Source organism: Melanostigma gelatinosum (genome assembly GCF_949748355.1).
Source record: "Melanostigma gelatinosum genome assembly, chromosome: 4".
NCBI lineage: Eukaryota > Metazoa > Chordata > Actinopteri > Perciformes > Zoarcidae > Melanostigma > Melanostigma gelatinosum.
The window spans coordinates 6219064-6245959 of record NC_136637.1 but is presented as its reverse complement, the minus strand read 5'-3'; the positions used below and the strand labels follow the sequence as shown (position 1 = coordinate 6245959).

General features: G+C 46.8%; 1 protein-coding gene across 1 annotated transcript in view; it reads left to right on the top strand.

Annotated features, from left to right (window-relative positions):
- Positions 1 to 26398, top strand: part of crocc2 (ciliary rootlet coiled-coil, rootletin family member 2) — a gene marked incomplete at its 5' end in the record, with an annotated part of 32121 nt that extends 5723 nt beyond the window's left edge. Inside the window, 33 exons of the mRNA XM_079266603.1 lie at positions 4048 to 4206; positions 4298 to 4381; positions 4913 to 5016; positions 6061 to 6205; positions 6617 to 6723; positions 7308 to 7514; positions 8424 to 8520; positions 8695 to 8784; positions 8899 to 9033; positions 9301 to 9500; positions 9876 to 10058; positions 10527 to 10671; positions 10771 to 10917; positions 10993 to 11223; positions 13297 to 13490; positions 13983 to 14110; positions 14454 to 14623; positions 14726 to 14905; positions 15211 to 15345; positions 15439 to 15582; positions 17611 to 17849; positions 17929 to 18088; positions 18181 to 18348; positions 19587 to 19971; positions 20052 to 20182; positions 20404 to 20524; positions 20621 to 20784; positions 20879 to 21319; positions 23777 to 23926; positions 23995 to 24195; positions 25011 to 25145; positions 25648 to 25827; positions 25940 to 26398. Of these exons, the coding sequence (XP_079122729.1) occupies positions 4048 to 4206; positions 4298 to 4381; positions 4913 to 5016; positions 6061 to 6205; positions 6617 to 6723; positions 7308 to 7514; positions 8424 to 8520; positions 8695 to 8784; positions 8899 to 9033; positions 9301 to 9500; positions 9876 to 10058; positions 10527 to 10671; positions 10771 to 10917; positions 10993 to 11223; positions 13297 to 13490; positions 13983 to 14110; positions 14454 to 14623; positions 14726 to 14905; positions 15211 to 15345; positions 15439 to 15582; positions 17611 to 17849; positions 17929 to 18088; positions 18181 to 18348; positions 19587 to 19971; positions 20052 to 20182; positions 20404 to 20524; positions 20621 to 20784; positions 20879 to 21319; positions 23777 to 23926; positions 23995 to 24195; positions 25011 to 25145; positions 25648 to 25827; positions 25940 to 26023 (5544 nt within the window). The 3' untranslated portion in view covers positions 26024 to 26398. The remainder of the gene's footprint in view (positions 1 to 4047; positions 4207 to 4297; positions 4382 to 4912; positions 5017 to 6060; positions 6206 to 6616; positions 6724 to 7307; positions 7515 to 8423; positions 8521 to 8694; positions 8785 to 8898; positions 9034 to 9300; positions 9501 to 9875; positions 10059 to 10526; positions 10672 to 10770; positions 10918 to 10992; positions 11224 to 13296; positions 13491 to 13982; positions 14111 to 14453; positions 14624 to 14725; positions 14906 to 15210; positions 15346 to 15438; positions 15583 to 17610; positions 17850 to 17928; positions 18089 to 18180; positions 18349 to 19586; positions 19972 to 20051; positions 20183 to 20403; positions 20525 to 20620; positions 20785 to 20878; positions 21320 to 23776; positions 23927 to 23994; positions 24196 to 25010; positions 25146 to 25647; positions 25828 to 25939) is intronic.
- Positions 26399 to 26896: the final 498 nt, after the last annotated feature.

The following is a 26896-nucleotide window of genomic DNA, read 5'->3' as shown; positions in this document are numbered from 1 at the left end:
GATAAACAGGCATTGATGCACAATGCCAACACAGCAAGAGAGGAGAGAATTGAGTTCACAAATGCAAAGCAAAGGCCAAAACATAAAAAAAAAAAACAGTTGAAGCAGTGGATAAACTGCTGAGTTATCGGATCTCCAAATGTTGTGACATTAGGTCGGTGAGAGAATATTGTAATCCTAACTTGGTAACCGAAATGGATTGGATTTTGATCTACCACATGAGCAAGGCAGCAAGTTTTGGCCCAAACACCAAAGCCTCCACAAAGGCCTTGAAAATGATTCGCTTATTGGCAGATGATTCAAAGCAAGATTATCCCTTGATGTTGTTTGAAATATTTATCAAAAGAGACAATGCAAGGAGTGGCACAAATCATAAATATCAAGAAACGTAAAAAGCTAATTCAAAGCACATTTTAAGATGCTGAGAAGTCTTTTACTTTGGAAACATAAGCAGGGCTCATGACACAGATACATGGAAATGCAAATAAAAAAAGAAAAGGAGGCATAGCAACCATATGGAAGGATAAAATGACGCATGACAAAGGGTTGTTTTTGTGTAAACGGCATCTTGAGCATTATTGCATAATGTCAGGAGATGACCTCAAAGAGTCGGGCTACACTGGGGTTGGACTCAGCCCACTTTAGGGGTCCGCGGAGGCTGCTAGAGAGTGATTGTACTCCGAGGCAGATCGTAAATAGCAAGGGTGTTCAGTAAGCACACTTCTGGGCCCCCAGTAAACCCAGTAAGCCCCTGGGCTAGGGCAGATGGAGGCCTGGGATTACTCGCCTCTCGTTTTACAGTCACCGATGGATGTGTTGCGAAGAACGATGAGATCAGACAAACTATGGAGATAAGGCTGATGAGATGAAATGATGCAAACAGAGCAAGGGGGAGAGGATGGTGATGCAGGAGAGTTCAGTGAATCTGGGAGTCTTAACAACAATGTGTGGCGCCTTCTTGGGAGCTTCCAGCACGGAGCGTGGCTAATCCAGAGCAGCCTCCGGCCTGGTGCTTTACAGCTGACTGGGGAGAAACACATTTTTTAAAAAGCGTCCCTTCTGTAGTGTGTGGAGCAGAGGAGAAGAGATGTCCACACGCTGCAGCAATGCATGAAAACCCTCCACACCTGAAGAGACACCTGGTCACTGTAATATGCTTTCTGATGTCTATTACATTAGAAATACTGCTGCTGCTGCTGCTGCTACTACTACTACTACTACTACTACTACTACTACTACTACTACTACTAGTACTACTACTACTAGTACTACTAGTACTACTAGTACTGCTACTACTACTACTACTACTACTACTACTACTACTAGTACTACTAGTACTACTAGTACTACTACTACTACTACTACTACTACTAGTACTACTACTACTACTACTAGTACTACTAGTACTACTAGTACTACTACTACTACTACTACTACTACTACTAGTACTACTAGTACTACTAGTACTATTGCTACTACTACTAGTACTACTGCTGTCAAAATACAAAAGGTTGAGTTTAAAAAGAGAAAAACTTGTACCTATTTAAGACTACAGGTTGTAATATGACATTGCCCTTTTTTGTTTTACAGTTTGCAGCTCCATAGGTTTCACTGTCATGCGTCACTATCATACATAGTAACTTGATTAATCAGTGTTGTTGCTATAGTTGAGCCAACATACTTGAAAAGATGCATGTGAATAAACATTATTTTTGTTTGCAAAGACCAAATGCGTTGTAGTTTGGTTTTTCTGCCGGAAATCAAAAGACGGAGAAGACATCCAAACAGTACAGACTGGTTCTTTGCCTCTGCATGTCCCAGGCAAGATGTTTGACCCACTCGTGGTACAGATACAGAAGTATCAGCTTCCGTACCAGCAGACTTCAGAACAGCTTCTTTCCTCTGGCTGTGAGACTCCTCAATTCATCCTCCACCCTCCACATATGATCGTTTTTTTGTGTTGTCTTGTATTTTCTTGTGTTTTTTTTGATTTTTTGTGTTTTGTCTGTTGCTAAATGGGACTGCAATCAGCATTTCATTGTGCAACCCTGTTTGTACAATGTACACCACGATTTGAGAACCAACTGGAGGTGAGAAAAGGGAGGAACAAACGGGGAAGGCGCGGCTTTGATGGCGTATTTTACTGTTTCGTCCTTTATTGGGACACATCGGGACGCATTAGCGTTTAAACTATACGAGAGATAAGCGCTGAAATGAGTCCCAGACCACCTCTGCAAGTAATTTGAGTGATCGGTGTAGCACTGCGTTATCTGAATGCTGCATTGTTACCTAATCTCAGAGCTATTTTTAACACTCTTACTAGTAAAGTTTATATTTTGGTATTTTTTTAACAGAGAGGTAATGGGGGGGGGGGGGTTGATAAACTGGGGCTCATTGTTACACCAGTGATCCCCAATGGGTTCATTTGGGCCATAAGTGAGCCTTTTCTATTCATGAGTTTCTTCTTATGAGGGAGAATTAGATTTAGGGTTCATGGTCTCCCTTTCCCTAAAGCTGTAGCAGCATGAGAGCCCTCTGCTGTACACGTTCCCGGCTGTAGATTGTGCTCACGTGCTGCGATAAACCATGTGTGCTCTGGCCGTGGTTTCAATGTGTATTTATAAAGTGCATGCTTGTTAGTAAGTCAGTGTTATTGCTATAGTTGTGCCAAAATACTTGAAAAGATGCATAATCACGAAAGCTCCACACACAGCTGTTTCCAGGAGTCCCTTTAAACACAGCTGCTGCAGTTGTGTGTGTTTCAAACACTCCGCCCATGTTGTTCCTCCCTTCTCAGTCCCCAAAGGTGTCACCTCAACAACGGGCAGTAAAAGCAGCTTTTGTGCACCAGAAAGCACAGAGCCGAGCGCACGATGGCCGTCCGTGTAGTTTGACAGTATAACAATTCTGAAAAGGCCATTTGAAAATGTGTTAATAATGGTGGCAAAGTGGCTGGGCTCGGTGTTGAACAGTGAGACTATTGTCTTGGCTCTCTTGGAGCCTGCTGGAGAGATTAAGCACCCAGAGAAGAGATGAGGTACAGAAGTGCGGTGGGAGGGACTGGGTCGCAGGGTTGATTCGGAGGGCTTGGATGGTGGTTTTGGAGTGTGTTGCAGGGGAGGGGGCTCCCTCCCTCGCTCTCACTCTCGTCCTCCTCTTATTTTTAAATGAGAAATTCGGCAAGGGCAGCTGAAGGCACGCAGCGTGTTGCACTGCTCTAGGGCCATGTGGTTTGTATTAGTGAGGACAGGGTGTCTGGCACCAGGATAGAGAGTGGGTGGTGCAGGGGGAGTTTAGGTTGTGTGAGGTTGAGAGGTTACAGGACATTTGGATTTCAGATATGAGGATATGAGATTTCACGATGAGAAGGACCAGTGCATTTCTATGTACATATATATTTCTAGATGCAGTCGACAGATCAAGACATCAAGCGTAAACACCAATATGCAAGTATAATGTACTGGGATAGACTGACATTTATATATTTAAAACCTAGCTACTGTTCAATCCTCACACTGAACTACTGCATGATAGCAATGACCAATCAAGAGTGCTGTATTGTAAGATGTTTTTTGTTTTTTTTTTAGCAGAAAACTGCATTCATTCCAAATGCTTTGAACAAAGCTCCCATACATTGACTTTATTATTTGACAAAGAGAGCCCGCAGTGAACTGTTGAAAACTGCTCAATGACTCCTTTAAGCTCATCCATTGATCATTGGTACATCCAGATAATTACAGGAGGACGAGATAGACTGAGTTACTGCACCCACATAGCATAATGCAACCCAACACATTTGGTGTGCAATAGCTCCTTGTGAACATGGGCATAGAGCTCAGTGTAATGCAGCCAATCCAACAGCAGCTGTAAAAGTGAGCATATCACACATCCATGACACGCGGTCAGTAAAACAGTATACAATCAGCTCTGTAGCGATTTGTTGCATACTGTCACTCGGTGCAGTGCGTGTAAACAATGTACTGTGACGTGCAACGTGCTGTCACCTCGTCACCCTTGCAAAAGCTCATTTCTAACCACTCCATCCAGCTGGATCAGATGCTGATGCTGCAGTCAGCAGTGGACTCGGACCAGGACAGTGTGTCCCTGCAATTGCAGGCCAAGGAGAGAGCTCACAGGCAAAAACTGCAGGCCTACCAGGAGGCCCAGCAGAGACAGGCCCAGCTTGTCCAGAAGCTTCAGACCAAGGTGACTACGTGAACAAATGGAACCTCGGAAATCTAGGAATTGTTAAGTGAAATAAAAACTGTTGCTTTGGCTCAACTTTGTTTTATACAAGGTTCTTCAGTACAAGAAGAGGTGTGGGGAGCTAGAGGAGCAAGTACTGGAGAAGACCTCAGAGTCTGAGAAGATGAGGTTGCTGGTAAGTCTGGACTGCTGCTTCACCTTCAAGGATCAGTATTAGTTAGACGTTAATATTCCAATCCAAAGTCTAAAGGGCCTGCTAGGGTCCTAGAGGACAGTCAGCATTATCACAATGTTTACAAAATATTCAAAAGGATGCTAGAGAGCAAATAGTTTTTGTTCAACTAGTTATAATTTGGACCATTATGTCTCCATAAAAGTATATACATTTATGCAAAAGAACCATTCAACATAGATAAGACACAGAAAGCAGGGAAATGCACAGAAAGTCTTCTATGCTCATTTGTATGAATCTAATTGTTTATGCAGGCAATACAAAGCATTTAACAGCCAATAAAGGAATCATGCATAACTAAAAGCAAAACATGGTTTTGTACTTTCATTTAAATGTATGAAATTCACCCAAATATTATTCTTGGCTGAGTGGTCTCCAATGGGATTTCCACTGTAATTATGTTGCTTTACAAATATTAGGTAACTGCTAAAGTACCGTGTGTGTGTGTGTGTGTGTGTGTGTGTGTGTGTTCAGCTCCAGGCCCACCTGGACTCGGCCCAGCGTCAGCAGCGGACAGAGCAGGATCTCGACGTGGCTATCCAGAATAAGTCTGCTCAGCTGGAGGAGGAGCAGAAGAGGTGAGTGATGGGCACCGTGCAGTGCGGGCAGCCAGCTCATCCAGCCAATAGAAAAACCTTGCACAGCTTCTGTATTTGTAAGTTATGCATATTTGGCCGTTTTGGAAAAAGTGCACAAAGTTTGGAATCCAGAAATCCTCTACAGCAGCGGGGAGTAGCTAGTTGGATGCAGACTTTGAGCAGTAAATTCATGGACCAACCCGTTAGAATTTTGCCTTTTTATTTCTCTGTCTCATGTTGAGAAGCAGAAATCACGCGGCAATATTTCTGAGAAATGTGCGGACCGCAGATATTCCCAGCAGCTTTCCCCTGCCCCTGCTGCAGGGCGAAGGCCCAACCTGCCCTTGGCACATAATCTCAGTCTCCAATTTGTCAGAGAAAATTAGTGGGGCTATGTTGGCTCCCTCCTCCAAAGCATTTTAATGATGCTTCACATTAAGTGTGGGCCAACCTCTGCAGCTGAGGCCAGGTTTTAATGCCCTATGATTTATACAGTTATGGAACTTTATTTGAAATGTCCGTGGCAGGGACCTGATCATTTTTACTGGCTAAAATATCACTCGCTGCAGCGTTACCAAGCTCTGTCCACTTACGCTCTGTGCAACGTAGAGACTAAGTCTACAACCAACACTATGTGTTGCCTATTATTGGGATTACTGCAGTTATCTTTAAACAGGATGTCATCCCATACATGCAAACACGGCTTTGGCTTCCTTTCAGACCGATAACCAAACATAGCAATGTGGCCAGCATTACTGTAACTGGGTGCGTGTTTAGTGTGAGGATGATGTAAACATTTTGGTCAATGACTCTACAAGCAGATCTGGTTGATATTAAATTTAAGTTGACACAGACGTTATAAAACTGTCTCACATGTTCACCCCGTACGTTTGGTTGGCAAGGGTGGACGTGAAGGCCTCAGATGTAATATGAATGTATGGCTGTATGAGCCGGGGTGCTGTGGAAGGGTTATAGGAGTGTCTCATGACAGACGTTTGTCAGGGGAGAAATACCAAATGGTCATATAACGCGTGTTATTTCCAGGTGTGCCGGCCTCAGCCAAGTCAACTGTATGCTGCGGGAACAGCTGGAGCAGGCGGGCACTGTCAACCAGGGGCTAACAGAGAGCCTGTGGAAGGCCCGCGAAGACGCGGACTTGTGTGATTCCCGTCTGCGCAGAGAGCAAGAGGTGAGGAAAAAACAACAACAGGGAAAGCTCAAGTGTATTCCTTTCTGCACAGAGATTGTGCAATTAAAGTCCTGTTGAGTTCACATGGGGTAGGAATTCCATTCATCGCCAGTTTTGCCAATTCATTCTCATTCGCTGTTTGTTTCATTGCTGTGATGTTTGAGTTGTTGTTTCCTGTGAAAGCATTCCAACTGCTGAGGGGGAGGAACATTTTGTGCAAACACTCTGGCGTTCGTGCTGTAAATGGGCTACATCTGTTTATTCAGGGAAATCCAATTATTTGTATGTGTGAGTCCAGGAGTTCCAGTATTGCATGTGTTTGGGATCACATTAAGATGATGGGTGCCATCATTTGCTGGTGCCACCCACCCTCCAGTCCCTAGTCCCCCTGTTGTCTGCCTCTCTCTGCAGACGTGCGCCTCCCGGCAGAGTCGTGAGCAGGCTCGTGTCAGAGCACTGTGGCGCCAGGCGGCTTCCCTGCGGAGCACTTTCACCCAGCTAAGGACTTTCACTGACAGGTGAGCGTGGCACGCTGCCAGAACCCCTCTAGCGACTCAGGATTCCACAGGAACCCCCACCTCCTCTTGCGTCTCACACTCACGACTGCTGCAACCGCAATCCGTCTCTCTCTCTCAGCCAAGGATCAAAGAGGAACAGGTCAACAGGGTCGCCAGTCCCCCTGCTCATTGTTTCCTCACTCTGGGGGGGGATGGGTGGGGGGGGGGGGCTTAAGGTGTCCAAGCCTCACTGTTGAAGTCATCCATCAGGACAAGGCTTGAGCTTCAGACATTGCTTCTATCATGTTGAACCACTGTGAGCACTACTGAAGAGTAATTTGCTTTAACAATGATTGCTTAGCTCATAGACAGCTGTACAGTACTGTAACTTAAACTGAAGACACTTCACAGTGAACCCTGATCCCAGAGCTTAACCGCTACAGACATCCCCCCTTTTCAAACACAAACAGACAGTTTCTTTAGTTAGGCTCATGGCTCACACCTGTGTGAACGAAAACAGCACGTCACGTTCCCTTCCCCTGTTGGATCTTTCATATGTTCTGATACGTTCTGCAAATCTTGATGGACATTACTTTGTTCCACAGGACTCTGTCTGATATGCGCGCGGAGTGTGTCGCTGCCAGCAGGCAGCTGCATGTCGCCTGCATGAACATAGAGGCCAAAGTAACACAGGAGAGCACCTCTCGTGGTGTGGAGATGTCGACACTGGAGAGGCAGCTGAAGGACAAGCTGAAAGAGGCCATGCAGCTTCAGGGCCGCTGGGATGCAGAGAAAGTGGAACTGAACTCCAGGTAAAGTCACCTCCGAGTCGATATGACCCGGTCTACCATCAAGACTTTCCTTCCTCTCTTTTGAAAATGGCAGCCAAAATGACACTATTTTGATGAGTTTGTTGATTTAATCGTCAGATCTGTAAAACGGAGCCGTTCCACAAAGAATCACACAAAGGCCTCTTTATATCTTGTGTTTATAAGTTTGGAAATAAGTCATTCAGCATAAAAAACAACTCACCGACTAAAGAAATCTCAGTCGACTGCGACGAAAATGGTTGAATAATTCACCAAAAAGTGACACACGATAAATCTGCATTTTGTTGAAGGGCCGCTGGATGCTGGTTTCTATATTAACTACATTGAGGCAACCCATCCTTCAACTTGTCTTTCAAAAGTCTATGTGATCTTCACCATGAATAACTTCTAATGAAAGTAATTGTTCGATGAGGAACATTTTAAGTCTGTGTCTTAAGTCAGTCTGTGGATTGTTGGACCAGGACTGTGGAGAAGGAAAATGCATCATAAACTGAAATAGAAATTCTGGGCGTGAGGTCAGCTATAGTGCAATTGCAAATTTCACATTCTTCCTATGATTGAAAGGAAAGCCAAACTGCATTCCCTCATGTGGAACCCCAGAACTTTACACAGGCTTTGATCATAAAAATCCTGCACATCAAGCTTTTTTGGTGTCTTTTGCACTTCAGGCAGAGGACTGCAGGAATGTCAGGGCCTTTGTATTCAGAATCCTAGCCTGCTTTTGATCTTATCGGAAGTCATTGTCACCCCCACAATTCTATGCGGCAAATACGATAGTGCTGATGGTCTAGTAGAGGAGGAGCACATGCCACTCTTGTATCTTCAGATAACCCTGTGTGTGTGTTTGTTATCGCTCTCTTTTTCCATTTCCATGCATGTTGATCTATATAGAATCCTGGAGCTGACTGACTCGGTGAAGCACCTCCGCGGCCAGAGCAGCGAGAAGGATTCCAGCCTCAACACCATGCAGATCAGTCTGGACAGGATGGTGGGACCTTGGGAATCACGACTGGGAGGTGGTAGATAGACGGGTGGTTAAGGGGTCTGGACGCTAGGCTTGATAAACTCCTCGACTTCCTTGTCAAGAGGCCTGCGGTCTGGGAAATGTCAGGCTTGCTGTGTGTGTGCGCTGCTTGTCTGACCTTAATGGTTTCCTGCTCAGGGGACGAGGAGAACAGAGGATAAAGCAGAGATGGAGGTCGTCCACACGGAGATCCAAGCCCTCCAAAATATTCTATGTCATGTTCACCAGGTCAGAACAAAACAACACACTGACTAAGCTCGATCATACTTTAGGGTTAGCACACAAGAAAATGCATTACGTTTTGTTTTTTTCATTCTTCTTCATTATATGTGCCATATCCAGTTGGTTGGCGGTGAGGGTGATGGCAGTGGCTCTGAAAGTGCGTCCTCCTCACCTCTTCATTGCCGGTCTCCTCTGAGGAACACCACCCTGATGGCTGTGCACAGTGCTCTCTCCAAGCACCACAATCAAACACAGGTCCACCAAAAGTGGCTGCTCTTTGCTCATTGTCGATCTATGTTTTAGAACAGTGGCTCCCAGCCTGAGGGTAGGATCTCAAAAGAAATCTCTGTTTGCCTTTTTCTTGTAAAATACTGTATTCTTTCACCTTTTCCTCCTCTAACGAGCAGATTTAGCTTAATTTTAAGAGACCGGAAGCCAAAAGAATGTAGGGAACCTCTGGTTTCGAGAGATAATTTGTTGAACATGTTGTTTCTTTACCTGCACACCACAAACAAACCACAGGAGCTGCGTGGGCGTCTGGATGCTGCCCTGGAGCAAGTGGAAACCCTGCGGGATCACCTGCAAGAGGGGGACACTGAGAGGAGAGAGCTGGAGCAGAAGATCCAGGAAGTAAGGAGGGAAAGTCAGGAGGCTAAAGCAGCTCTGGAGGAAAACCTCAGAGACAGCAACAGACATCGCTGCTCACTGGAGCTCATGTCCAGGTAAACCCTGATCCTGCAGCTATTTTTCAAGACTGTGGAAAAAAGTAGTTGCTTAACTGTATTCTGTTTCATATTTTCTAGGTTCTGTTATTTGTAAAATCGCCACTTGGTTTAAATGTTGCAATGATGACAATCATCAATGACAATTATATACAGTTTTTTGTTTACTCAAGTAGCAAATCTCTGCCGTCATTATCAGAACATGTTTAAATGTATTGAAACCTCACCAAAAGTATTTATACAAGAAGTGTTTATGTTGTGAAGTTTGTTGTTGATCAAGTGTTATAATCATGATGATGATCATTGTGCAACAACTGCCCTTCACACACACTCTCTCCCTCCTCCTCCGGCTCCCTCTGGCTCCGTGTCTCACAGCGAGAAGGGCGGCATGGAGAAGCGGCTGTCAGGGCTGCAGCAGGAGGCGGACTCCCGGCGTGCCGAGCTGGAGGTATTGCGCGGCTCATCGCTGGAGCTCAAGAGACAGAGGGACCTCCTGAGGGAGCAGAGGGAGGATCTGGAGATGCAGCTGGCACGCCAGCGCACGGAGGCCCAAAGAGGGTACCGCACCAGCGATGGAGAGCGACCGTTACACAACACACACCCCGTCACCCGATTGTTTTCAAGCACCGTCTGTTTACACTTCAGATCAGTAACACATGTCATTCTCCGGCCGGCAATGCACCCAGATGACATTTGGAGGAAAATGTAAATCATTTACATTGCATTACTGCACTCATGCAAGAAGGAAACTTTGTGTTCCTCTTTCTGAGGGTTTCTTTTGCTTAAAAAAAAATTTGATTTGCTGAGAATTGGAGCAGGACATGCGATACAGCAAAAAAGCAACTCCCTCAGTGTTCTGGCCTTTGGCACCAACATTTCCCCATCACAGTGGAGATAGAGTGCTGTTATGGAATTTCGTTTATATAAATAATCTGTGTGTGTGTGTGTGTGTGTGTGTGTGTGTGTGTGTGTGACAAAGAAACAATGTGTGAGAGAGTCATGTATGTGTTGCATTGTGTATTTCAGCGAGAGGAGTCTGGAGGAGCTTGAAGGGAAACACTCAGTTCTGCGTAGGGAGCTTGTGACGGTGAAGGAGGCTCTGAGTCAAATCACCCTGCAGAAGGAGGTGTTGGAAGATGATAAGGCCAGCCTCGCTCTGGCTCTCAGCAAGGTATAGGCTGCTTTGTTCCGGCAGCAGGTAGCCAGATCTTTATAACTAGATTCTCCCAAAGGATATAAATCGTTCTTATATTTACATTTCACTCCACAGATGGAGTCCCGGAGTGCTGCACACGAGTTAGCACTCACCAAACTGCAGCATCAGGAGGCTGCCCTTCATGATTCTCTGGCAAAAATGGCTGCCCTGAGCGAAGGCCTGGCCAAAGACAAGGTGGAACTCAATCGCATTCTGCTGCAGGTCAGTAGCCATTATAAGCCAGCAGAAAGCAGAGTGTAACAGAACAGAAGTGAAACATTTTAGTTTCCCTTCCAGACTGAAGGGGAGAAGACAGAGCTCGGTGAACGTAGACGGGAAGCAGAAACGGAGCGGGCAGCGGCCCGGGAGGAGACAGCACGGGTGCAACAAGAGAAGATGAATCTGTTCGCTGGGAAACAAGCCCTGGAGAGCTCCCATGGCCACTTGCAGGATCTCTGCCAGAGGCTAGAAGCAGAGCGGAGCCTGCTGCACGAGGACAACGCTCAGGCCCTGGAGCAGCACTCCCAGGTCAGAGACCCCCGGCCAGTCACACACCACTTCAGCCTCCATACTCCCACCACCTGGGAGAACTATGTTGATGTGATTTATAGCTTTCCGCAGGTTCATGGAGCAATACATTAAGTGTATTGAAGGCACTGGACACATCTGCTATGCTTTTCTTTTTTTCAAACGGGATATGGAGAGCCGTTTGAGCCCCACTCTGTGTTTTATGAATAACTTGGGACATAACAAGCAAGGGATCTTCATGAACAAATGTGAACTGGAAAAAATAAATAGATAGTCATATAATATATCCAGTGGGGGTTAGTGAACGACCCAATAAATTAACACCTAAAGTATTCCCATTCTTCCCTCCACTAGGAGCTCTCTGTGTCTGGTCCCCTAAAGAATGAGAGGAATCCTCTCCTGCTTTGTTATCTGTTCTGCATGTGAAACTGGGATATCCGCGTTGATCTCGGCTAAAATATAACAAACCTAAACAATTTGACAAATACCATCCAAACATTTTGAGACAGCTTATCTGTAAAAATAAATCAGCTGTGTATGAAACAAGCCCTGGAGCGGCCCCCGATGCACTCAGCTCATGTTTCGTCCCCTTATTGGGCGCTACTCACATCCATAACATTGTTGCACGTCATCCACTTTCATATTTACTTAAGGAGAGGCTGAAAGACATCATGTGCTAATATTTAGTTAGTGTGAGTTCATCTTAGTTTGGTTAGAAATTAACTTGCAGCGATTGTTGCTTTTCAAACAATTTGTTGCAGTGAAATATTAGAAGTTGCCGGGGCCCATTATAGATTCAACGATTGTGTGATGGTGTGCTCGTAACTGGCCAGGGAAATACAATTTTGAGATCTTACAGTTAACAATAAACATTTTTTTCTGTTTCATATGGGGCTTTATTGTTGTTTGATTTAAACCAGGAGAATAACCCAGTTCGACATTTTGGGAAATATGCTAATTTGCCACTCATCGATGCCACTCTCTAGCTGGTTAGCTTAGCATAACCTGACAGCAGCTCTAAAACTCACAAATTCACACTTCGTACCCTGTTTGTTGAAACTGTACACAAACAGCAATGTAAAGATGACAGGTTGTGGGTTTTACGAGGAGTTACCAGTGGAACTATTTCTTGGCTTGGCCAGTGCAGTCTTGTTGTCACAGGGCGGTTGCCATGCGAGCGGCAGAGACTGCAGGAAGTCACTGACCAGGCCAAAAAATAGTTCCTGCACATAAGCCCTTGTAAAATCACAACTTGTTGGTTTTACACTTCATTTTTTGCACGGAGTAAAGTACACAAAGATATAAAATGTTCTAGCTTTAGAGATGCCTATGGGCAGAGCCTAGCTGTGTCCCCATTGCTTCCAGTCTTAATGCTAAGCTAAGCTAATTGCCGGCTGGCTCCAGCTTCATGTTTAACATACAGACATTTGAGTGGTATCCATCTTATTATCTTACTCCGAATAGGCGTGTTTCCCAGAGCGTTGATATATTCCTTTAGATGACACTGGACACCTGTTGAGGTTTCCTCTGACCTTTTAAGCCAAAGGTTGAATCCCAGGACAATCCTCTCCACAGTACCTTCATACAATAATCTGTTCCTGCAGTTTTATAAATGCTGAATAGAATTTAGGCGGTTCCGCATCGACTGCACATGTTCCCAGTTCATTATTTTTCTTGCTAGATATATAGTAGGTCCTGTGGTGTGTCACAGTGATTTAAGTGGTAACTGGGAAAAACTTGTAACCCCACGAATCATTGTTGTTTTGTTTCAGGCGGCGCATTTGTTATGGCCCAGCAGTTTCTATACACTGTCATGAAACGCCTAAAGTTTGATTCATTTATGCTTCATAACAGCAAAAAAGAGGGATATGTGGAGTTCAATGTTAGGACAGCAAATGTAACTGCATCAAATGAAGAGATTGGGTGGTTCATTCTCAGCCCAACAGATACACAATATCAGCTGTGTTCCTTCTGCTCAAAATAAATCATAATTCACTGTGCAGTCATGAAGCAAAAATGATAAATGAATTACTTGGTGGCATTTGTTTTTTACTTGTGTTTGTCGGCGTCCAGGTCAGCAGGCAGATGCAGACTGTGTCAGAGGAGCTGTGTGCGTGCAGGAGGGAGCTTGAGACCCAGACCACAGCCCTAAAGAGAGCTACCCATGACAGGGAGGAGCTGGCCAAGGCCAGGGCTGCTCTGGATGTCAAGCTAAACTCCGCTGACCGAAAGGCCTGTGGTGTCACGCAGGAGCTGGTTGCACTTAGGTTTGTGTGTGTGTGTGTGTGTGTGTGTGTGTGTTTACTTGTGTGGTCTGACCTCTAAAATGTTCGGGACCAATTTCATACTCAAAACTAGTTTTCTCAGTTTGTTTTCTGCAGTTGCATCCAGCGCGAGCTACGGTAAACAAGTCTCTGTCTTTGTTGGTTACGGTCAGGGCTGGGGTTAGGCATGTATGGTGACGAGTGTAAGGAATGAATGTAAGTCAGTAAATCTCCCCAGAAGCATCAGAAACAACCCAGTGTGTGTTTGTTCAACTCAGACCGACTGCCAATGTGTGTTTACGGCCATTTTCTTCACTTTATAAGCAAATTTTACTTTCTTAAGCACGGCGAGTCACATGTAAAAGGAGTCTTTAAGTAACACGGTTTTATTTGGAAACTATGCTCATGATGGATCATTGAATTTTATGACCTACACCTACTGGTTCAAAGGTGTGTTTTTTTCAGAGCTCAAACCCCTTCACCACTTTGTTCCAGAGTGGAGAAGGAGTCCCTGGAGACGGCTCTGTATGAGAGCCAGGAGCTTGCCTCGTCTCTGGAGGTCGAGTGCACCAGGATGGAGGGGGAGAGGCGCAGCTTGCTGCTGGCTAACGAGGCCTTGACGCGTGAGTAGCCCCCTCCCTCAGAGACCCCGCTGTCCTCCGTGCCAAGCCCCCCTAGCCATGAAGCCTTTCCAACAGCCCACTCGAGATCCATATTTCAGCTCTGAGCTCTGCAACAGCTGGGCTGCAGGATCACGGGGGCTGCTTTCTCAGCTGACCAGGGTCCCACCACCCCGCACAAACACACATGGATCGGATAAGTCGTGTTAAGCTAAGCATGTTCCACATAAAGGCACGGATGAGTGTCCCCTATAAATAAAACTGTGAATCAAAATCTTGCTGATCCTGGGCGCCTCCGTCGAATTATTGAGTGGGATTTTGACAGAGATTGGATTCCTCTGTCCAGGTGATGCCGCTCGGATGCGTGTGGATGCTGAACGCCAGTTTGCGCAAGCAGCGCAGGAGCGGAGCAAGCTGGAGGAGAAGCTGGCACAGGTGGAGAGGAATGGCCTGCTGACCCTGAACAGCAAAGAGCAAATTCACAGAGAGCAGCTTGAAGCCGAACGACGGCAAAAGGTTCAGTAAGACTTGAGCAGTTGTGTTGGGCTCAACAATAAATCCGATGCTTTAGCTATTAACTAATCAGGAGTGGGTGTGTGTGTGTTTGGTGGTTGACAGGAACAACAGTGCGTGGAGCTGACAGTTCAGCGGGAGCAGGTTGAGGAGCAGCTGCGTAGACAGTGTGAGGAATGGCGTGTGCACAGCCAGAAGGAGCTGCAGCAGGTGCAAGAGGAGCTGGCTAGGCAGCAGCAGGACTTCAACCAAAGCCTCCTGCAGGCTGAGAGTGAAAAGCAGCAGGTGTGTGTGTGAGGTGGTCTTCATAGGTTTGTTATCATTGTTTATGAACCTTAAAATGTAGAGTGAAGTATTGTAGGACAGGCCAAGGGTTGGAGAATTGTCTCATTACCACAACATCCTCAGTTTTGTCTTCACAGTTGCCAGTGAATGTCCATCAAAAGCAGTCTGTCCTGCCAGTATCCTCATGCAATACGCGAGGGTCATTCCTTGTCCTTCTGTGGACGTTTATCGAAGCACAATAGGTGCCAAACCTTTTTGTGAGCTGTAGTATGAATGACCCTGACCTCGCAGTCTGTTGTGACCAGGCTTTGTCCCAGAAGGAGGCAGAGAAGTCTGCCGTCACGGAGAAGCTCGCCGCCCTGCAGCAGGACCTGGCCACAGCAGGCATGGAGCTCGAGTGCATGCAGAGGGAGGCACTTAGAAAACAGGAGCAGGAAAGGGTAAAGATAAGGCAGGGTCACATTGGCTCTGGTCACTCTCCTTGTTCTTCACATATCACTCAGCCAACCGATTTGTGTACCTCTGTGTTCCAGAACGCAGCGGCCGTCCTTCAGTCTGAGCTGCAAGACTTGCAAACTCAGTTTGAGGAATCTTTGAACTCCCACGAGAATGCCAAGAAGAGTCTGATTGAGCAGGTCAGAGAGTTGAACCAGCAGAGAGAACATACACAACAGGAGGTGAGAACCTTTGTTCAGGCTTCCATTTAAACAGAAATATCCTGGATATTGATGTGAACAGGGAACTATGAAGAAAATCAAAAAGTAGGATCAAAGAAGTGGATAGGAAATACAGGCTTGTTTGGCTTGGCATAGGATGGGAGACCGTGGATCTGCTTCTAGCGTGTGGGGGGAGTTTGCACCAATTAGTACCAGTGTGAGGGAGAGCCATTTACCATACGCCGCTGTTGACATTGGCCGATGCCGCAGAGCTTTACTAGCATCAGGGTGCCATCAGGTGCAGAGTGCGCGGGGCCAAATCCTACAAGGAGGTGGTGTCCAATCCTAAGACTCCCTCTCCATACTCGCTCTCTGTGTCTTTTTCCTGGAGGAAAATTTAGTTCCATTGACCTTAATACAAACATAAAAGCGCAATTAGGGATCATAATTTTGGCCCAGTGACATAACTCCCTGAGACAAATGAGAGCCGTAAATCTCATCTCTTGGGGTTGCTTGAGGTCAGGATCGCAGCCACAGGGTCGCTGGGCGTTTTAGTGAAATAACAAGCTCACAGTCACCTCATTAAGATGTAACTGCAGAGTTGTAAGGGCCTCACCATGCCTTGATTTAAAAGCCTGGTTTCCCTGGAAAAGGGGTTTGTTTATCTGTGTTGAACTTTGTGGCTTCGACGAAAAAGCAAAAAACGATGATCATCCTGTCTTCGCTCTGTCTCTTTAGTCTTGTCAGAGTATAGTGAATGAGGCTGTGTGGAGCCAAAGCAGAGGAGTTTTGAGGTTTGGACAGCCCTCCCCACCATATATCAAGTCAAGCTTCGGCGACACTGTCATATTTGGCCGCCACCCCTGCCCGTTTCCTTGTTTGATTATTTTCACTCATCCCATCGCAGGATTCTCATGTCAGACTGTAACAACGCAGGAGTGAGAGTGTGTGACAGAGAGCTAGTGAGCATGAAAGAGGAAAAGAGCGAGAGGAGAGAGGGAGAGCGAGGGGGGGGGGGGGTTGGATACGGTCCCTGGTACCATAATATGAAATCAAAGTTTGAGTTAACCCTTTGTGTAAATAAGCCAGTGGGGGAGTGTTTATTTTCTCCCTTGCAGCAGCGAGAGGCTGGCTCCGCTGGGACTCGAGGTCCCCCACTCCCATCCACATAACACAACACTGCTGCCCTCATATTCCCTGCGCTTCTCCTCCGCTACACCCCCCCCCAAGAAATATCTGATAAAATAAAATGGCAAGATCAGCACTGGCTTGTTTTTTCTCACATTAGAGTTTATGAGAAAAAATCCTCTTGTGTGGCCTCTGAACATAACACTCCTCCTCATCCTCCCTCTCCCTCCCCCTCCGCCACCTCCTCCTGTTTATCATGTTGCTCTCCGTGGATTCTTTACACTACGCAGTAAGGAGATGGGGAGAGACAGCACCTGGCTACAGGCCCGACTGGCTCTCATCCATGCCCAGATAAGCTCTGTCCTCCCTGCTTTTCTCGCAACACACAACATATTGCAATACAATTTAATATAGGTTGGGCAGTATCTTGAGATTGTGCGCAGAGCACTTAAAGTAGTAGATGTTGAGGTTTAGCTTTCAAACAATGAAGCTCAAATGCGTTATCTTATCCAAAATCAGCCTTGCAGTATGCTGATACTCGATATTGATGATTACATACATGTGTTTGAGCTTTCGATGTACTGTAGATAACAGCCTAATAGACATTTTTGAGGATTTACATTTATATTTAAAACATGTTTGAAAAGCATTTGAAGGCTTATTTTTTCTTTCTTTTTTTTTAGGTCCCAATGAACTCTTCAATTAACTGTTTATAATAGGATCTTTATACGCATTTCAATTTATAACAATTTGGTTGACATCAATCAAGAAACCAGGAACAAGAAAAAAAAGCTTAGTATTTCTAGATAGGAGTTAATCTATCAACTTCATGAATAAGAGATTTACTGTTTATCCATAAGACCTCCCTATTCATCCTCTTTGACACATCACGCCTTTTATTCTCCATAATCTGACATGAAGTTAGAGGGCCTTCGTCGGCAGCTGCAGGAGGCAGAGGATGGACTTGTTAAGGCGCGACGGGCGTTGATTGAGGCTCACAGAGAGCTCCAGGAGTGTGCACAGGAGCGGGACAAGCAACGGAAAGACGCCCTGGACCTGAGAAGGCTCTTGGGTGACGAGACCAGAGAGAAAGACGCTATCCAAGCGTCCAACCAGGAGCTAAGAGCTTTCATCAAGAGAGCAGAGAGTGACAACAGCAGGTACGGCTGTCACATGGAACTGCAGATTTCCTGTAATGTCAGCCGTCTGTCGTGTTAACTTAAAATATATCTTGACTAGCTTGAGACGAGCCCTGGAGGAGACGGAGCAGAAAGTTGCTGTCTCAGAAGAATGTAGGAGCTCGATGCACCAAGAGGCAACCACCCTACGGAGTAGCATGAGGGAGCTGGAGAAGTCTCGCCTGCAGGCACGCAGAGATGTGCAGGAGCTGCGCAGACAGGTGAAAGATTATTGAGCCTAACTGCTTTCCATCTGATTTATTCCAAATAAAGGATTACCTCCAAGTAGTGTGTGCTGTGTTAACGTGGGCAGGTAAAGGTCCTCGAGGGCGAGAACGGCCACCAGAAACGGGAGCTGCAAGAGCTGCAGGCCCGGGTATGTCAGGAGGAGCAGAAGGAGGAGGAGGCGCGTCGCGAGGCTTTCACCTTTAAGCAGAGAGTGCTGGAGTGCGAGGCTGGCAGAGACGCAGCGCTGAACGAGGTAGAAGGCCTCCGGGAGTTCGTCTGTTAACAACATGCTAGAGCAAACATTCCACCTTTGCGTACATACTTGAAGAATACCTGCCACACTCACACAGAGACAGAAAACATCAACGAAAGAAGACTGTATATTCTACTGTAACAGTGACGGGGTGTTGGGTTTTACTTTGAAATATTGTGAATATATAGCTGAACAGCAGTTTATTAAAGAAACTCGATGTCATTGCAAACGACCAGAACATTTTTTATAAATTCAAACATTATGTTTTGATTAACAGCTATGCAGGAAAAATTATGCTTTCTATTCGGATTAATATATATATTTAACCTATATGTCCCATAACCCCATAACCCCATTCCTGGGGTCCCCAAATTCTCATGACCGCAGTAGATAGTGTTGTCAAGTTAATGTATGGCATACTTTTGCATTCGATTTCCAAGAGCTTGGAGGCAACTCCTCATTATTATGATATATTTGAAGTCTGGTTTAAGTATTCTTTTTCAAAACTAAATACACATTAAACATCAGTCTTTGAAATGTTGTTTCATTTTATGCCTCAGTCATGAGTCTTGTGCCCCCTTAAACTCTCATGATACAGTTTTAAAAACCCTATCAGTGGACTTGACACCCGTGTCAGCTTAAAGCACATTAACCCTTTGCAGAAACCATGTTCCCATTATTTACACAGTGTTTGTCACGAGATAACACTCGAGGCACGTTTCTTCAGGAATTACGTGGTAGTGTTGTTTTTCACTGCGGCAGTTAGGACTACGTTCAGCCCGTCGCCCACATTTCTGCAAACGTGACATCCCTTTATCTAAACACAACTCTCTGAATAAAACCTGCCGCAACAGAATTTAAGGAAGGGAAATGAATTGGCAGATCATCACGTAAAGTAGCATACTGTGTGTGTCTATACACTGACTTAACTATTACATTTATGATTTTAAACATGTACAAAAAACAAAAAAGTAAGCAGCTAAATGTAAACAGCTTACCAGGAATTAAAGGTGAGTTGACAAGTGCGTCTTCAAATTGTAAAATAATGTAAATCCTCTAAAAGCAACACAGTTTTGACCTGTATGCAATTTATAACACAATTCACAGTAACACCTACATGCATGACTAGTAGAGAGTATTAGGTCTTGAGGCTCTCTTCTGTGTGTGTGTGTGTGTGTGTGTGTGTGTGTGTGTGTGTGTGTGTGTGTGTGTGTGTGTGTGTGTGTGTGTGTGTGCAGGTTTCAGGTCTGCAGCGCCGTGTTCTGAAACTGGAGGCATCGGAGCATCAGAACCGGGAGCTGCTGCAGGGCAGAGAGGCTTATCAGCTGCAGTGTGACCAGAGGAACAGAGAAACCACTGCCCAGCTGGAGGGAGCACTAGAAGACGCCGGGATCCAGGTCAAGCAACTCTCTGTGCAGGTCGGCCTTGCTGAAAGCAAGGTCCAGGGCCTGGATGAGCTGCTCGGCCTCGGCGACACCAAACGCAGGGACCTGGAGCTCAAGTTGGCGGGGTTGTCTTCAGCTCTGCGCCGCACTGTTGGCACCGGCCATGCAAGGCTCTCGGGCACACCTGGGTCCCACAAACGGTCTCCCTCTCCCTGGAGGAACCACCTGCAAGTAAAAGGTATGGTCATGCCCTTTCATAATAAGATGATGCAAATCTTTGCATTTTGTTTTGCATGAATACGTGTGTTCTTTGGTTAGGGGGAGACAATGAGACAGACAGATACGTGTTGTGCTTGTCTCGTGGTGAAGATGAAGAGCTGGATGTGGACACGGTGCATGCCGCCCTGCGGGAATTCCAGCAGGAACTGAGGGACACACAAAGAGACAGGGTATATTTGAACTTCTTAATAACTGAATAAAGGCTCGACAACACACACCTCAAACTGTGTGAGTGGGATTGTTGGCCTGAAGTCGGTCTTGCTTTGCAGATCACCAGATATGCTGAATAAATAAATATAAGTAACAAACAAATCACAAAATATAAATTTAATTCACTTGCTACATTTGTTTGTATTTCAGCACAATGTTTGCAATTGTGTTATTCGCTCAGGATGAAGCCAAGGCTCAGACAGCTGGTCTAAGTCAGCAGGTGACAGAGCTCCAAGACAGCCAGGATAAGTCAGCCACCCAGCTGCTACAACTCCAGAGGTCCCTGAAGCAATCAGAGCACGGTGAGAAAAGCAGGAGATCCTACAAACACAGTAAATATCAGTTATTAATTCTGTGTAGACATACTGCTCATTTAACAATTCAACATATTGTTGCAGGAAAAAGAGAGATGGCAGAGTGGTTGCATGAGGCCCATTCATCCCTTTCCCTGCAGGAAGAAATAGTATGTTGCACAGAGAGGGAGAAGAGAAGCCTTGAGGAGGAAGTAGCTCAGCTCCGGACCAGTCTGCAAGCTGCTGAGGCTGAGACCAGGGCATTGCAAGTATGTCAAAGGCCAGGAGATAGATATTTACCAGCACAGAGTGCAGCATCTTCAGTGACAGCTGATAAACTGTCCTGTGCCAATTCCTCCGCAGGACAAGTTGGAGCTCCTGCACGGCTTAGAATCGCGCGCAAATGTAGAACAACAGAAGCTGAAGGAGTCCCTGCATGGAGCAGAGAGCAGGGTGAGCCGCCTGGAGCTCTCCCAGCGCACCCTTGAAGGCGAGCTACAGAGGGCCCAGCTCAGGGCGGCAGAGCTGGATGCAGAGGCGGGGGCCTTGCAGGAGAGACTGACGGAGCTGAGGAGGAAGCTGAGTGAGAGCGAGGACCGGGGAGCAGCGCTGAGGGTCAGTGAGGAGAGGTTGGCCATGTCGCTGGCTCGAGCTGAGCAGCATGAGAGCCACCTGAGGGAACAGATCCACAAATTGTCCAACACCCTCAGCGACAACAGGACCAGCAGCGGAGCCCTGCAGGAGCAGATCCCACAGCTGCAGAGGGCTCTGACTGCCAGCGAGCAGGACCGAAGGCTGCTGCAGGTACAGAGAGTTTTAAGAAAAAATATTTCTATAACATAAAACGAATCATGTTCACTGCGTGTTTTTTTATTTGCAAACTTCCCCCCATCTCTCAACACAAAGATCCATCCATCCATCCATCCATTTTCCTCCGCTTATCCGGGGTCGGGTCGCGGTGGCAGGCCAAGCAGGCTGACCCAGACCTCCCTTTCACCGGCAACATGTTCCAGCTCATTAAATTGGTAAATTGAGAGCTTTGCCTTCCGGCTCAGCTCCCTCTTCACCAAGACGGTCCGGTGCAACGCCTGCTTTACTGCTGCAGCCGCACCGATCCGCCTGTCGAACTCCCGCTCCATCTTACCCTCACTCGTGAACAAGACCCCGAGATACTTGAACTCCTTCGCTTGAGGTAGGCACTCCGTCCCCACCTGGAGGGACCAATCCACCGGTTTCCGGCAGAGAACCACGGCCTCAGATTTGGAGGTGCTAACTCTCATCCCCACCACATCACACTCGGCTGCAAACCGCCCCAGTGAGGTCATGATCCGAGGAGGCTAACAGGACCACATCATCTGCAAACAACAGAGAGGCGATCCCGAGACCTCCGCACCTGACGTTCTCCACCCCCCGGCTGCGCCTAGATATCCTCTCCATGAAAGTCATGAACAGGACCGGTGCCAAAGGGCAGCCCTGGCGGAGGCCAACACCCACCGGGAACGTGTCTGACTTATTGCCGAGAATGCGGACACAGCTCCTACTGCAGTCGTACAGAGACCGGATCGCCCGTTGTAACGGGTCCGGCACCCCATACTCCCGCAGCACCCCCCACAAGAACCCCAGAGGGACCCGGTCGAAAGCCTTCTCCAAGTCCACAAAGCACATGTAGACTGGTTGGCCAAACTCCCAGAGCTGGTCCACTGTTCCACGGCCGGGACGGAATCCGCACTACTCCTCTTGAATCTGAGGTTCGACAAGCGGTCGGAGCCTCCTTTCCAGCACCCTGGCATAAGCCTACCCCGGGAGGCTGAGTAGTGTGATACCCCGGTGGTTCGAGCACACTCTCCGGTCCCCCTTTTTGAAGATGGGAACCACCACCCCGGTCTGCCAGTCCATGGGTACTGATCCCGACCCCCATGCGACATTGAAGAGGCGTGTCAGCCAGGACAGCCCAACTATGTCCAGCGCTTTCAGCATCTCAGGGCGGATCTCATCCACCCCCGGCACCTTGCCACCAAGGAGCTTTTTAACTACGTCAGCGGCCTCTGCCAGGGATATGGGTGAGCCTCCCCTAGGTCCTCAGGCACTGCCTCCTCTGCAGAGGACATGTTGGTCGGGTTTAGGAGATCCTCAAAGTGCTCTTTCCACCGCCCGTCGATGTCCCCCATCCGTGTTAGCAGTTCCCACCCCCCCCCCCCCCCGCCCTGCTGAGAACAGCCTGGGGTAAGCCCTGCTTTCCCTTCCTGAGCCGTCGGATGGTTTGCCAGAACCTCCTTGAGGCCAACCGAAAGTCCTTCTCCATGGCCTCCCCGAACTCCTCCCATGCCCCAGTTTTAGCATTCGCGACCACCGCAGCTGCAGCCCTTCTGGCCTGCCGGTACCTGTCAGCTGCTTCAGGAGACCCCTGGGCCAACCAGGCCTTGAAGGTCTCCTTCTTCAGCTTGACGGCTTCCCTCACCTCCGGTGTCCACCACTGGGTTCTCGGGTTGCCGCCACGACAGGCACCGATGACCTTCCGGCCACAGCTCCTAGCGGCCGCGTCCACAATAGAGGCTTTGAACATGGTCCATTCGGATTCCGTGTCCCCAACCTCCCTTAGGATGTGTGAGAAGTTCTTCCGGAGGTGGGAGTTAAAGACCTCCCGGACAGGGTCCTCCGCCAGATGTTCCCAGTTCACCCTCACTACACGTTTGGGCTTGCCGGGTCTTTCCAACCGGGTCCCCCGCCATCTGATCCAACTCACCACCAGGTGGTGATCAGTTGACAGCTCTGCTCCTCTCTTCACCCGAGTGTCCAAGACATACGGCCGCAAATCAAATGATACGATTACAAAGATGTTTGATTGAAACTTCAAAATACGATGAATAGCCATGCCTGCATGGCTGTGCTTTGATTTACACAGCTACAAACTGAACATTTCTTATTTACATTTGCTTCTGAGGTTTTCCTGAAGGACCTCAAAGACCGAGCAATAAAATGCTCGGGCAAGCTCGTTAATTCTCCAAGAGCTTCTCTGGAGAGCTTTCCAGTCTTAGTTTGGGACTGCACTTTAAAGATACTGAGCAAACAAAAACATGACATGCTCAGTATAAATCTCTTGATTTGCTCAAAATCTGTCAGGTCATTGCAGTACACATACACGTGTTCAACAATATGTCAAGGGCTGTAAAAAGTCACGATATAAAGGAAATGGGAGGAAATAAGGGTCAGCCAAAATCGTGTTTTGATGAAACTTGTATATCAACGTTTGTGTGCCCATAGGAACGTCTGGATCAAACACGAAATTCCCTCTCAGAGAGAAAGAGGCTGAGCCACACACTAAAAGAGCAGACCCAGAACCTTCAAAGAGCCCAAGAGGACTTGGAACTTCAAAACTCTGAGCTGGAGAAGCACAACAGCACCCTGAAGGAGGTGAGTCTCTCTGCAAATACTGGCGCAAAGGGCAAAGCTTGATGTGCTGACGATTGGCTCTGTCCCAGAGCCTGAAGCAGCGGCAGGATGCTGAAGTGCAGGCCCAGGGGAGCTCCCAGCAGCTGCAGCGAGAGAAGGAGGAACTCCAGGACAAGGTCACCAATCTGCAGAGCTCTTTGCAAAAGCTACAGAGTGAGAGAGCGGAGATGGAGAGGATGCTGACGCGCCTCGGTAAAGACAAGTCATCACTCAGGAAGACACTGGAGAGGGTGAGCTGACCTATCTGCTGCACTGCACTTTAGAAATAGTTTGGCATTGTGGAAAATACGTTTATTCTCGTTATTGCTGAGTTAGATTGATAGCAGCATCATGTCTGTATGGTCAATATATATGAAGCTACTGCCAGCAGCCGGTTAGCCTAGCTTAGCATAAAAACAGGAAACAATCTCTGTAACAAATACACATGGATATATATATATATATACAGTATATATGTATATTATATATGTTATATAGCTACACCCCAGAACATTTAACAGCTTTTTGTCAGGAGACCTGAAAAGTGTTGGTGCTGAGTATGAGGTAAAAGATCTGAAATATGTGAGAGAGCCAAACCACAAAGGGCTTTAAAATGTAATTAAAAGCATCTTAAAGTCATTTTTAAAGCTGCTGGAAGCCCGTGTACATATAGAAGCCAGGACTGAAGTAATATGTGTTTAGTGTTGGTCAGAAGCCTCGCTGCCTGCCACATTCTGGATCAAGTGAAGACATACAGTTGCCGAAGCATTAAGGCACATTAAAGGGCAGTTATATTAATCCATGCCGGAGGAGATAATGTGAATAATTAGCTGTTTCATCGTGCTGCAGTTTGTCATTTGCGCAATACGGTTTGTTCCATTCTTCCACATCTCCTTTGTCACACGCTGCACAAAGTGATCTTGGAGCCGTGGAAACATGTCGGCGGACTGTGAGAACCGAGAGGCTCCGAGCTTGGCTTCTGCTACACGCATTACAGGAAGGCACACGGGTGCAGAGCAATCATGGTAAAGTCGTTCACATTATGTCACCCTCGTGTCGTCGTCAGGTGGAGATGGAGAGGCTGAGGAGGGAGGAGGGGGAGGCGACGGCGGCAGCCAGAGAGAAGGAGCAGTTGGGACAGACAGTCCGCTGCCTGGAACAGGAGCTGGCTGAAAAGCAGGCTGAGCTGCAGACTGTGCAGGTGAGAGGCTGCTGCATTATACAGCCAGGGATGGGGCATGGGGGGGGGGGGGGCACACTGTGAGGACAGGGACAATGATGTGGAACATGTGTACTGTCGCTGCTGACATACTTTGACATTCAGCATTTCAGTAATATGAAAATACAAAAATCCTTTGAAGGTACAATCAGCTTCTTGCTTGCGAGAAAATCTTGCACTGACGAGTTGCAGTTGAACAGCAGTAGCGAATCATAATTCTCAAAAGGAAACTGCTACTGTTCCAATGCCATTTCAGTTTCTCTCGAAACTTGTGTTTGATTGTTTACATCTATCAAATCAAGCTGCCTCCCACCAACATGTGTTTTCCACTTGGCTAACTTGCCCCGCTAAGTGAGTGAGGGGTCATGACCTCGGTAACCCCGGAATCAGAGAACCTCTGTGTGCCCCCTTTCTGCTCAGCCACAGATTATTACCCTTACCGACCTTTATTTATTTTCTATAAACTCATGGGAACCGTCTTTAGGCCCAAGTGTCCCAGTTGGAGCACGCTCATGCACAGCGCCTCCTGGAGGCGACAGCCCGCCATCACCAGGAGTTGGATTCGGAGACGGATCGTCTGAGAGACAGCCAGTTTCAAGCAGAGCAGGCTTTGGAGACAAGGGAGAAGGCACATCGCCAGAGGGTCAAATGTCTGGAGGAACAGGTATTTTAAGTCTTAAGTGCGGATCATTTGTCGGGAAGGTCTTTCTTTTCTGCTACAAGTTTATGTCCGTGTATTAGCGTTTGTCTACCTACCTTCATTTTTCTTTAATTAGGTGCTGACTCTGAAAGAGCAGCTGGATCAGGAGACAAGAAGACGACAGGCCTATTTCAATCAGATGCTCCAACCCGGTGTGTAAGCGGAGACCCTGCAGTGAAGTATGTAGCACCTCTGGCTTCCTCATTCACTGTTCCTCTGGCAGCTTCCCAACAACATTAGGTTACGAGCTACGTCCACATTTGGAAACACACGCACGCTCACAAACACACTCCCGAGGCGCTCGCCCATGCACATGTGCACACCGGATTACATTAATCTGCAGGAAAACTCAACAACAACAAACAATGGGTGTTTTGTTTATAAGTGGACTGGATGTGCCAAATTGTTTTAAGGATTTGCTCTGGCTCGCTGCAGTTGGCGTTTCTAAGTCTGTTTATGCTGTGTCATTTATTTTGTTTAGGAAACATTGTGATGAAAGGTTTCCTTAGTTGGTCCTTCATTCCGCTCTGGTGATTGCTCCTATACTCATTTGTCATATTGATCATGGACCAATTTTACATGTCATATAATCACTGTTTGTGTATGCTAATGAGAGAATATATATCCAAATATTTACAATAATTGTTTGCAGATTTTCCCGTCGCTGTGATTAGCGTCTCAGGCAGATTACATAGTGCAACTCATTTATTTTATTATGTTCTGACTCTATCGATATACTGTGTGCAAAAGCTGTGATTGTTTTGAATAAACTGGGTGTATCAGAGCATATTTATACAATTTTGTTTAAAGAAGGATGTTGACAATTGACAATCAATGATTATGGTTATTCTACTCGCCACACAACTTTGTTATGGGGAAAAGAAAAAAAGCAGTTTTCTGTGAACTTTGCGAAGGACAGCACTGCCCTTTCATGGCATGTGAGTTCTGGCGTTGGGTTCGCCCCATTAAAAGCCTTTATGGATTTAGTGTTGTGGGTGAGAGAATGACCTTCGCTCTCTGTTGCCAGTGCTGT